The 13,424-nt window shown below is 37.1% G+C and overlaps 1 protein-coding gene across 9 annotated transcripts in view; it reads left to right on the forward strand.

Annotated features, from left to right (window-relative positions):
• Window positions 1–13,424, forward strand: part of LOC144446048 (protein phosphatase EYA1-like) — a 441,648-nt gene that overhangs the window by 350,770 nt on the left and 77,454 nt on the right. For 8 of the 9 annotated variants that reach the window (XM_078135730.1, XM_078135735.1, XM_078135738.1 and 5 more), the window contains 3 exons: window positions 6,015–6,096; window positions 6,529–6,713; window positions 12,542–12,633. In XM_078135730.1, the coding sequence (XP_077991856.1) occupies window positions 6,015–6,096; window positions 6,529–6,713; window positions 12,542–12,633 (359 nt within the window). The remainder of the gene's footprint in view (window positions 1–6,014; window positions 6,097–6,528; window positions 6,714–12,541; window positions 12,634–13,424) is intronic. The other variant, XM_078135731.1, reaches the window with a different exon arrangement.

The following is a 13,424-nucleotide window of genomic DNA, read 5'->3' on the forward strand; positions in this document are numbered from 1 at the left end:
TAGTCTACCAAGTCACAGGATGTATATGTCTTAGTCTACCAAGTCACAGGATGTATGTGTCTTAGTCTACCAAGTCACAGGATGTATGTGTCTTAGTCTACCAAGTCACAGGATGTATGTGTCTTAGTCTACCAAGTCACAGGATGTATGTGTCTTAGTCTACCAAGTCACAGGATGTATGTGTCTTAGTCTACCAAGTCACAGGATGTATGTGTCTTAGTCTACCAAGTCACAGGATGTATGTGTCTTAGTGTACCAAATCAAAGGATATATTTGTCTTAGTCTACCAAGTCACTGAATGTGTATGTCTTCGTCTACCAAGTCACAGGATATATATGTCTGAGGCTACCAATTCACTGAATGTATATGTCTAAGTCTACCAAGTCACAGGATATATGTCTTAGTCTACCAAGTCACTGGCTGTATATGTCTTAGTCTACCAAGTCACTGACTGTATATGTCTTACTCTACCAAGTCACTGACTGTATATGTCTTACTCTACCAAGTCACAGGATGTATATGTCTTACTCTACCAAATCACAGGATGTATATGTCTTAGTCTACCAAATCAAAGGATGTATGTGTCTTAGTCTACCAAGTCACAGGATGTATGTGTCTTAGTCTACCAAGTCACGGGATGTATGTGTCTTAGTCTACCAAATCAAAGGATGTATATGTCTTAGTCTACCAAATCACAGGATGTATGTGTCTTAGTCTACCAAGTCACAGGATGTATGTGTCTTAGTCTACCAAGTCACAGGATGTATGTGTCTTAGTCTACCAAGTCACAGGATGCACATGTCTTAGTCTACCAAGTCACATAATGTATAAAAATTATGTATTAGTCTACCAAGTCACTGGCTGTGTTTGTCTTAGTCTACCAAGTCACAGGATATATGTCTTAGTCTACCAATTCACTGACTGTATATGTCTTACTCTACCAAGTCACTGACTGTATATGTCTTACTCTACCAAGTCACAGGATGTATATGTCTTACTCTACCAAATCACAGGATGTATATGTCTTAGTCTACCAAATCAAAGGATGTATGTGTCTTAGTCTACCAAATCACAGGATGTATATGTCTTACTCTACCAAATCACAGGATGTATATGTCTTAGTCTACCAAATCAAAGGATGTATGTGTCTTAGTCTACCAAGTCACAGGATGTATGTGTCTTAGTCTACCAAGTCACAGGATGTATGTGTCTTAGTCTACCAAATCAAAGGATGTATATGTCTTAGTCTACCAAGTCACAGGATGTATGTGTCTTAGTCTACCAAATCAAAGGATGTATGTGTCTTACTCTACCAAATCACAGGATGTATGTGTCTTAGTCTACCAAGTCACAGGATGTATATGTCTTAGTCTACCAAATCACAGGATGTATGTGTCTTAGTCTACCAAGTCACAGGATGTATATGTCTTAGTCTACCAAGTCACAGGATGTATATGTCTTAGTCTACCAAGTCACAGGATGTATGTGTCTTAGTCTACCAAATCAAAGGATGTATATGTCTTAGTCTACCAAGTCACAGGATGTATGTGTCTTAGTCTACCAAGTCAAAGGATATATTTGTCTTCGTCTACCAAGTCACAGGATGTATATGTCTAAGTCTACCAATTCACAGGATGTATATGTCTTAGTCTACCAAGTCACAGGATGTATATGTCTTAGTCTACCAAGTCACAGGATGTATATGTCTTAGTGTACCAAATCACAGGATGTATATGTCTTAGTCTACCAAGTCACAGGATGTATATGTCTTAGTGTACCAAATCACAGGATGTATATGTCTTAGTCTACCAAGTCACAGGATGCACATGTCTTAGTCTACCAAGTCACATAATGTATAAAAATTATGTATTAGTCTACCAAGTCACTGGCTGTGTTTGTCTTAGTCTACCAAGTCACAGGATGTATATGTTTTTAGTGTACAAAGTTACTGAATGTAAGTGTCTTAGTCTACCAAGTCAATAGATGTATGTGTCTTAGTGTACCAAGTCACTAGATATGTGTGTCTTAGTCTACCAAGTCACTGAATGTATGTGTCTTAGTGTATCAAGTCACTGAATGTATGTATCTTAGTCTACCATGTTGCTTGATGTAAGTGTCTTAGACTACCTAGTCACTTTATGTATATCTTAGACTACCTAGTCACTTTATGTATGTCTTAGTCTACCAAGTCACAGGATGTACATGTCTTAGTTTACCAAGTCTCTTGATGTATATGTCTTAGTCACTGAATGTATTGCTTTCAGATTGGGCACCGTCCATCCGTCCATCCATCTGTCTGTGTTTCCGGAGCCATTTCTCGAAAATGACTAGACCAATTTCTCTCAAACTTGGTACAAGGACATAACACTGTGGCATACATATGCACATTAATTTATTTTGTGATACGATCTGATATGGCCACCAGACAGCCATTTTGTTACGATCTTTTCATGTCCAAAGCCATTACGCAGACATGCCTGAACAGATCTCCTTCAAAGTTGGTATAAGGACAATGTTCTATTTCATACATATGCATGTGAATTTATGTTGTGATACAATCCAATATGGCCACCAGGCAGCCATTTTTAAAATGATTTTTAGCACAACTGCACTGAAGGTTCAGTAGTGATATAGGCATGGCAAAGTGTCTGTCTGTCTGTGTGGATGTGTGTGTGTGTGTGTGTGTGTGTGTGTGTGTGTGTGTGTGTGTGTGTGTGTGTAAACAACTTAAAGTCAAAAACTGCTGGACCGATTGCTTTGATATGTGGTGGTCACGTTACTTCTGGTGTCTAGTTGGGAAATTGTTCAAATGAGAATGATTGCATCAGAGATGTTCAAATGAGAATGATTGCATCAGAGATGTGGCAAATTAGGGCTAAAAATGTGTATTTTTGGTCAAAAACCTATAATTCCACAACTACTCAGCAGAACGGGCTGAAATTTAAGAGGGATACATATGTGGGTGTATAGATGAAGAACTATTAAGCATATAATGATCTCATCAGTGATATGCAAATTAGGTGTAAAAATGTGAATTTTGGTCAAATATTTATCTCAAAAAGTACTTGGTCAATGAGACTGAAATTTGGTGAGATGTGTCTAGAAGTGTTATTCTGCAGATTTTCTTCAAAATATTTTGACACAATTGGCCCTAGCGAAATGACCATGCCCTTAGCAACAACTGAATCGCAGTATATTTTGTTCAAAAAACAACATCATCTGGTAGGCAAGTGAGTAAACATTCAAAAAAATGTATGCAAATATCCCTAGCAACAAGACCATGCCCATAGCAACAGTCAAATGGTCGTGTATTTCACAAAGATAACAACAGGGATTAATAGACAATTGGACAAGCATTCAAAAAAAGTATGTAATTTGCCTTGCAACAGGACCACGCCCATAGCAACAACCAAATAATCATGTGTATTGCAAAAAAGATAACAGGAATGGAAAGACAAATGATTAAACATTCAAAAAATGTATGCAAATGTGCCTAGCAACAAGACCACACCCATAGCAACAGCCAACTGATCACATATATTGTGAAGATAACAGGGATCAATAGACAATTGAATAAACATTCAAAAAATGTATCTAAATTTGCCTAGCAACAAGACCGTGCCCATAGCAACAGTCAAATAATCACATATATTGCAAAGATAAAACTGTACAGTTGTGCTGCAATGCCATTGGCGTTATTTTTTCATGTCCAGAACCATTACTTGGACATGACTGGACCGATTTCTATCAAATTTGGTAGAAGGACAACACACTATAGCATACATATGCATGTCAATTTATTTTGTGATGCAATCCAACATAGTCACTAGATGGCCATTTTGTTCCGAATTTTTCATGTTCAAAGCCACTATGCAGACATGCCTGAACAGATCTCATTCAAAGTTGGTATAAGGACAATGTTGTATTACATACATATGCATGTCAATTTATGTAGCAATAATATTGCCAATGTTTGGCAATATTTTTTATGATTTTTTCATGTCCAGAACCATAACTTGGACATGACTTGATTAACTTCTATCAAACTTGGTACAAGGACAACACACTATGGCATACATATGCATGTCAATTTAATATCTCAATACAATCCAATATGGCTGCCAGGCAGCCATTTTGTTACCATTTTTTCATGTCCAGAGCCATTACTTAGATGTGTCTGAACCAATTCCCTTCAAACTGGGTACAGGGATATATATTGTACCATATTCTTCATATGCACGTCAATTTGTGTGATGATACGATCCAATATAACCACTGGGTGAACATGAGCAATTTCCATCAAAACTTTACACAAAGACAATGTACTATGATGTATATATGTATGTCAGCTTGTGTCACGATATGATCCAACATGATCGCAGGGTGGCCATTCTGTTTTAACCGATTCCCTTTAAACTAGATACAAGGATATATATTTAAGCAATAAACCACCTCTGGGGATGGTATACCAAGAGGTTTTGACCAGTGAACGAAATATATGCACGAGCGATAGCGAGTGCATATATTGAGTTCACTGGTCAAAACCGAGTGATATACCATTCCCAGGGGCGGATTATCGCTATTATATTATACCAGTATATTGAAAATATCAGAAACAAGATAAGACGCAACATTTTCTGGTTTCATTTGCGCCCCCATTCCTGCACGGACTACAACGTTCTAGACGAACAGTGAACATCAAAATTTGGACGCGTGCCAACTGTGCATTATCGCTCATTTTAGACGCGCTAGTTCGATGTCTAGACCAATCAGATCTCACGATTTGCGCCATCAATATACTGATATAATATAATGTACCATAATCTTCACATGCATATCAACTTGTGTTACGATACAATCCAATATGGCCACTGGGCAAACATTTTACATTGTCCTTATACCAACTTTGAATGAGATCTGATCAGGCATGTCTGCATAATGGCTTCGAACATTTTGTTATAATTTTTCCTTGTTTGGGATCATTACACAGACATGGCACATGCATGAACAATTCCCATTAAAACTTTATTTAAATACAATGTACTATGATGTTATGTACAATGTACGTCAGCTTGTGTCACGATATGATCCAACAGGACTGCGAGGCAGCCATTCTGTTATGATTTTTTCATGTCTGGCTCCATTTGGCAGACATGTCTGAGCAGATCAATTTCAGTCAATCTTGGTATAAGGGCAGTGTACTATTAGGTACATATGATATATGCATGTCAATTTGTGATTGCACCTATCACAGACAAGAAGTGTTACAATGTATGTGTCTTAGTGTATCAAGTCACTGAATGTATGTGTCTTAGTGTATCAAGTCACTGGATGTATGTGTCTTAGTGTATCAAGTCACTGGATGTATGTGTCTTAGTGTATCAAGTCACTGGATGTATGTGTCTTAGTGTATCAAGTCACTGAATGTATGTGTCTTAGTGTATCAAGTCACTGAATGTATGTGTCTTAGTGTATCAAGTCACTGAATGTATGTGTCTTAGTGTATCAAGTCACTGAATGTATGTGTCTTAGTGTATCAAGTCACTGAATGTATGTGTCTTTATAGTGTATCAAGTCACTGAATGTATGTGTCTTAGTGTATCAAGTCACTGAATGTATGTGTCTTAGTGTATCAAGTCACTGAATATATTTGTCTTAGTGTATCAAGTCACTGAATGTATGTGTCTTTATAGTGTATCAAGTCACTGAATGTATGTGTCTTTATAGTGTATCAAGTCACTGAATGTATGTGTCTTAGTGTATCAAGTCACTGGATGTATGTGTCTTAGTGTATCAAGTCACTGAATGTATGTGTCTTAGTGTATCAAGTCACTGAATGTATGTGTCTTAGTGTATCAAGTCACTGGATGTATGTGTCTTAGTGTATCAAGTCACTGAATGTATGTGTCTTAGTGTATCAAGTCACTGAATGTATTATGTGTATATTATTGTAACCTGTGTATTATTACTGTTGATGATCACCAAAGGGATTTTACTTATTGTATTTATTGCAGGGTCCACAAGTCAGACATCTCAACAGGATATGAGTTATTCCAGACACCTCAAATCAGAGTATTCTTCTCAGTATTTTCCAAGGTAAACATAACTATGTCAAAAGTCATTTAGAAGGTGAGAGGGTATGTGTCAGTTTAAAGTTGGAATAATGTGGGAATAATTATAGGAAGAAAAGGTTAATGGTAGGTTATAAAATGAATGACAGTACTTTAATAAAGGGATTTAGTCTTAAGATTTTGTAGGAGACTTTCTCAGATTCAGTAACCATATTGTCATAAAAGATTAGTCAAATGACTGTTGGCATTAAACTATAGACAGACAAGATTCTCATTTGACGGCAACACTTTAATAATGAATTCCAGTGACAAATTTTATCATAAAAATTGATTTATAGAATAATCACTTGTGCTTCAGAGCCATTGTCATCATTTCCAGAATAGAATTCCTGCTCTGTTCCTAAAAAAAAGCAGAATCAACTGAAAATGTTTGTTTTTTGTTTGTTCTCCTTTCTAGTCATTCCTATCCTCATATTATACCTGCCCCATCAGCGCAAGCTAACAATTCATTGACCAGCTATCAGGGTGTTGCTGGCCAATCACAGTCACCGTACATGCAGGCCAATGCTACCACATACCCATATGGTGCCCAATCAGGGCAGACACCATATGGTTTAGCGCAAGTGCCTTATCCAACTCCAGGTTAGAATGTATTCATTTAATCTACAATTCAATCACTTAATCCTGCATGCATACATACATACATACATACATACATACATACATACATACATACATACATACGTACATACATACATACATACATACATACATACATACATACATACATACATACATACATAAATACATACACACATACATACATACATAAATACATACATACATACATACATACATACATAAATACATACATACACACACATACATACATACACACATACATACATACATACATACATACATACATACATACATACATACATACATAAATACATACATACACACACATACATACATACATACATACACGCTTGCTTGCATGCACGCACACACACACACACACACACACACACACACACACACACACACATTCATACATTCCACCCTATCTACACATAAAACTCTTGCCACTCAAATATGGGCATCACTTATTCATGTAAATATTCATAAGAAAGACTAAGGTGCACTTTAAATCATTATTTCAGTGCCATTTATGATTTAGGAAACCCTGTTTAGAAATGTACAGTGAAAATGTGACATGAAATTTATACTTTGTTTATGATAGGGTAGATAAAATAGTGTATAACAGTGTTGTGTGTTTTATCACCTGCCAGTCTGTATGTACTATCAGCTATCAGACAACAATATTCATGGTGAATTATTATAGAAAAGCAACATATAATTGAGCCGTCAGATGACAAAAGGGACCTTAACGCCATCCAATAGAAATCGAGTAATCGTTCGATTATACGTGGTACGCGTCCACTGTAAATCTGCAGGGTCTCAGTGACAAACGAATCTTTCATTCATTCATGACTGTGTACTTATACTGTTATAGTACTTATACAAAGTTATAGAACTACCACTCACGTACTGTACAATGTAAATACAGTAGTTAAATAGCCAAAATAAATTTTCATGCGGATTTTACCCGAAGCTTTTAATGATTAAATACATGAACAAAGGTTGTGCGACGGGGTTAGCAAGCAGCAGCATTGATTTACTTTTACATACGACGACATGACAGGCCTGTGCACTGTGTCACATGTCACTTCATTTCAGAATGTCGGTCTTTGAAAGATGGTATGACTGTACAGTAATAATAATAAATATGGTGCAATCTTAGTTGAAATGATGATATCCTAACATTTCTAGTCTTGAATGCTCTCGTATTACGTTATCTTGTCGTGTCACCAGCGCGATGTACACTCATCGCGATCGAAGTCACTTGACCCGGGAAGTAGATTTTCTGAGGTCACTTAGCTGTTCATGAAATTGAGGTCAACCTTGTTTACTTCGGATGCAGCAGACATTTACAACTGAAAATATAAGTATTGTGTCTTTAACTGTCATATAATTTAGACATATCCATAGTAGACATGAGTTGTGAGCGACCCGAGCGAGAAATCTACTTCCCAGATGAAGATCTCAGTCAGGAATTTTCGAGCAGCCAACATGAGTATGAAGTACCAGCGTCACCGTCAACTGAATCCTCCGGTGATGTCAATATCAACGGAAACAGTATGTCAGGTGCGCATGTTGTTGGTGATGACGAAGTTGACGATTGCCCTGATTCAGATGATATCCACGACAGCTTAGTATCGATATTGACGAATTTTCGTCACATGCGGCATCACATCTCACATAACAATTGTCAAGCGAACGATCAATTAGTGGTGGTGAAAATGAGTCAGATCTAAATTCCAGTAGTACTTGCGATCGTAAGGAAGTTGAAAACAAAGTCAGAAATGGTTGTTGCAGTGCTAACTGTCTCAAAAACTTTGACGTTGATGAAATAACTGCTATTAGACTTTCAATACTTGATTGCACCCGTGAAGTGAAAGATGCCATGATAATGGGTAAACTACTTGTCCTTGGGTTTGATCCAAAGTCATGTGATGACGACCCAGATGCAGCCAAGAAAAGAATACGACACAAGTATGCATATGATGACAGGGAAGTTTGTAAAGAAGCATTTTTATTTTTACACAACATTACTTTGAAGTATTTGAAGACCATAAAAGCACATATGAGACAAAATGGTCCAATCCCACGCATTCATGGAAACACTGGTAAACATCCAAAGCATGCCTTAACATACGAACAAGTTAAACACTGTGTTGAATTTATTCTTCGGTATGCTGAAGACCATGGACTTCCACAGCCAGCAGCCCCAAGAGGTACAGATAACAAACCACCAGTGCATTTACCAGCATCTGAAAATTATAAAACAATGTATGGCCTGTACTGTACAGCTTGTTGTGAAGCCCAGCTGAGACCATTTGGATATGACAGCTTTCGACTTGTACATGGCATCAGATTTGTCCTCATGTGCAATTCGCAAATCCAAAATCTGATGTTTGTCAGAGATGTGAGGAGTTTCGAGAAAAGGTGTTCAATGCACGCACTGAAGAAGAAAAGTTGAATGCATGCTGTGACCTGACAACACACATCAATGAAGCTAAATCAGGCAGAGCATACTATAGAGAATGTATCAATGCAGCTAAAGAAGAACTGATAGATTATGATTTACCAATTGAGTATGATTTGCCAATTGAACCATGTAGTAATGATTTAATTTCAGTTCATTACACTTTTGATTTTGCCCAAAATGTCTTTCTCCCTCATAGAGTTAGGCAGGTTGGGCCAATGTTTTTTAAAACACCGTTGAAAGTTCAGTTATTTGGCATATGTAGTGAAGGTGTGCCAAGACAAGTTAATTATCTAATCAGTGAACAGGAAACCATAGGTGAAAATGGCACAAAAAGTCATGGTCCTAACACTGTTGTATCCTGTCTTCACCATCACTTTGAACAGTACAGCTTTGGAGAACAAAGCTGCTCTATGCATGCTGATAACTGCAGTGGTCAGAACAAAAATAAGTCTGTCATTGCATACTTAGCCTGGAGAGTGATGACAGGACTTCACAACTCAATTCAATTAAATTTCATGATGAGTGGACACACCAGATGCTCTGTTGATGGTTTCTTTGGTCTTATAAAACAGAAATATAGAGGTCCAATATTGATACTGTACAGGAGCTAGCATCCACAGTCAATCAGTCTTGCAGTCCAAACATTGCCCAATTGTTTAAGAACAGTACTACTGGTCATCCACACTATGAGTGGCGGGATTGGATTACATACCTGCATCACTTCTTCAAACCTGTTCCTGGGGTAAGGAAATATCACCATTTCCGCTTTACATATGATCACCCAGGTAGCGTGTTTGTGCGTGAATCACTCACCTCAACAGAGAAGGAGTTCAAAGTACTTCGACAGCCAGATACTCGGTTCTGCAGACAGGAACTACCACCAGTGATCCAACCAGCTGGAATGACACGTGAACGTCAAACTTACCTGTACAAAACCATCAGAGAGCATGTTGCGCCAGTAAATAGAGACATAGTGTGCCCCAGACCAACATAAATGCTGTCCTAATTCTCCAGACATGATTGCCCTCCATGTAAAAGGAAATGTTAGTATATGTATGTAGTACTGGTGAATTTGAAGCATCTCTAGCTAATGTATGAGTATCAATTAATTCATGTTACTCGTATAGTATATAGGATAATTCATGTGTTACTCATAAAGTATGTATGATAATAATTGTAATGTTGAATTGAATCGTGTTGTGAAGTCCAGCTCTCCATGTATCCAATGACAGTCAGTTGTTTTGGCCATTGCAGTTATCAATATCAGCATGTATACTGCAGCTTTGGTTCTTCATATAGCTGTACGGTTCAAAATGATGAAGACAGGATACAACAGTAATTTGAAACTTTCATTTTCTTTTCTTTTTTATTTGACAATTACAAACAATGGAAACAAGGTAAAACAAGATGGACTTGTGTGAACTTTAATGAGAGAAAAGATGCACAATATTATACTTCAGCAGTACTAGTATATTTGGTTTGTGATTTGCAGGATTGACATACAGTAATTGAATCACATCACTGTGAAGTGTAGAAAGGCAATATGTAACTGTTGACAGGATATCTTTGTTAAGCAGCCATTGTATTTTGGAGTCTTTATTTAACTTGCTTATCTGTGTTTGTTGCCAATATTTATGACTTGTGATAATGCAGTCTTACATATTGAACACTGAATGAACTGTAGTAAAAGCTAGTTGCATTACTTTTGGGCATTGATGACAAAATTGAATACAAGAAAGTTTGTTTTGAATTCCACTTTTAAGTCATAATTTCATAAACGTTATTGTAATCAAGAATTATAGCTGGAGTATTACATATCATATTATTTGATATTCATTTTTAGTTATTTTTCCTTTATCAATAGACAAGCAGTTCTAGAGATGCAAACAAATAAATTACACTCGACCAAGTGAAGAGGTAGTTTGTTCATTCCCCCAAAGTTAATGAAAGAAATCTGTAATGATATCAACAGATAATTTAAATTAGAATTTACTAATACTAGCACTACAGGCTTTTGAACAACAATTGGACAGTTTTAAAATTATTTATAATGTCAGGTGTTACTTTTTATCCATATTGATTAACATTATAGTATATTTTGTGATATGATATACTATACAACTTGGTTCCCAAGTTACTATATCAACCTTGATAATAGACATTGGTTCCCAAGTTACTACATCAACCTTGATAGTAGATATTGGTTCCCAAGTTACTACATCAACCTTGATAATAGACATTGGTTCCCAAGTTACTACATCAACCTTGATAGTAGATATTGGTTCCCAAGTTACTACATCAACCTTGATAGCAGATATTGGTTCCCAAGTTACTACATCAACCTTGATAGTAGACATTGGTTCCCAAGTTACTACATCAACCTTGATAGTAGACATTGGTTCCCAAGTTACTACATCAACCTTGATAGTAGATATTGGTTCCCAAGTTACTACATCAACCTTGATAGCAGATATTGGTTCCCAAGTTACTACATCAACCTTGATAGTAGATATTGGTTCCCAAGTTACTACATCAACCTTGATAGTAGACATTGGTTCCCAAGTTACTACATCAACCTTGATAGTAGACATTGGTTCCCAAGTTACTACATCAACCTTGATAGTAGACATTGGTTTCCAAGTTACTACATCAACCTTGATAGTAGATATTGGTTCCCAAGTAACTACATCAACCTTGATAGTAGACATTATATTGTCGGAGTCACACCGAGACTTTGAGATTATCAACATTAAACATCAGGGTGTACAATGTACATACTTAGTAGTTTAGTGAAGGAATAAAAAAATATGACTTCTAACTCTGGTGAAAACATGTGTTTGTCTTAAATATAAATATACATGGTTATGCTTGATTATATAATATGAATGAAGTTTTATGGTAGTTGCTATTTTTATTTACCAGTTTCACATTCTTAACACCATCCCCCCCCCCCCCCCCCCCCGCCAGCCAATGTAGAGAGTTAATATAGGTATCCAACATCAGCACAAAGTGTAGATATTCTGCAAATATTCAAATGAGTATTTCTCCATAAATTAACCCTAACCTTGGTGAATGGCACCACTCATATGAAAGCTGAGATGGTCAAGTATCTGAATCCAGTAAAAACTCAAAATTTAAAATTTGACCCCTCCCTTTTGTCATCTGACGGTTCAATTATGTTCTCAGTTGTTTTCAACTATATAAATGCAATCCATATACACCCCTACACCATATATACACATGTATACCCCACACCGTACACACACATACACCCAACACCACACACACACATGTACACCCCCCCCCCCATACACACACCTGAATATTGACATTGATTTGTACTTGATTGTATCAGCAGGTAGTAGTTACACCACAAGTGGTTATACCTATCCTACAACAAGTAATGCAACCAATACTAATGCACATTCATACAATACAAGTCAACAGGTTGGTATATGTTACATAGTTCTAAATTTAAACATGGCTGAGGTTAACACTAAAGGTCAAGAGTCAGTCATACAGTGAAAGCCAGGTCAGTTTTAAGGGTAAAAGTTGGAGGTCAGTTAAAACGGAATGTCAGGGATTGTTTTTAAAGGGGAAAATGAGGGGCCATTTTTAAAGGGGAAAGTGAGGGTTACTTTAAAGGGGAAAATAAGGCATCAGTTTTAAAGGGGAAAATGGGGGGGGGGCTGTTTTTAAAGGGGAAAGGGAGGGGTCAGTTTTAAAGGAGAAAGTGAGGCATCAGTTTTAAAGGGCAAAGTGAGGGGTCAATTTTAAATGGGGGGGAGGGGTCAGTTTTAAAGGCGGAAAATGAGGTCAGTTTTAAAGGGCATAGTCAGAGGTCACTTTAAAAGCGGGGAAAGGGGGTAAGTTTAAAGAGGGAAAATGAGAGGTCAGTTTTAATGGGGGAAAGGGAGGAATCAATTTTAAAGGGGGAAAATGAGAGGTCAGTTTTAAAGGGCAAAGTCAGTTTTAAAGGGCAAAGTGAGGGGTCAATTTTAAAGGGCAAAGTGAGGGGTCAATTTTAAAGGGGGGAAAGGGAGGGGTAAGTTTTAAAGGGGGAAAAGGGAGGGGTAAGTTTTAAAGAGGGAAAATGAGGGTTTTTTTAAAGGGAAAAGTCAAAAACTGCTGAACCGATTGCCATGATATTTGGTGGATCCATTACCTTGGGTGTCTAGTTGGGAAATTGTTCAAATCAAAATGATCGCATCACAGGTGTGTGATTTGGGTCAAAAAAT

Source organism: Glandiceps talaboti, chromosome 14, assembly GCF_964340395.1.
Source record: "Glandiceps talaboti chromosome 14, keGlaTala1.1, whole genome shotgun sequence".
NCBI classification, from domain to species: Eukaryota; Metazoa; Hemichordata; class Enteropneusta; family Spengelidae; genus Glandiceps; species Glandiceps talaboti.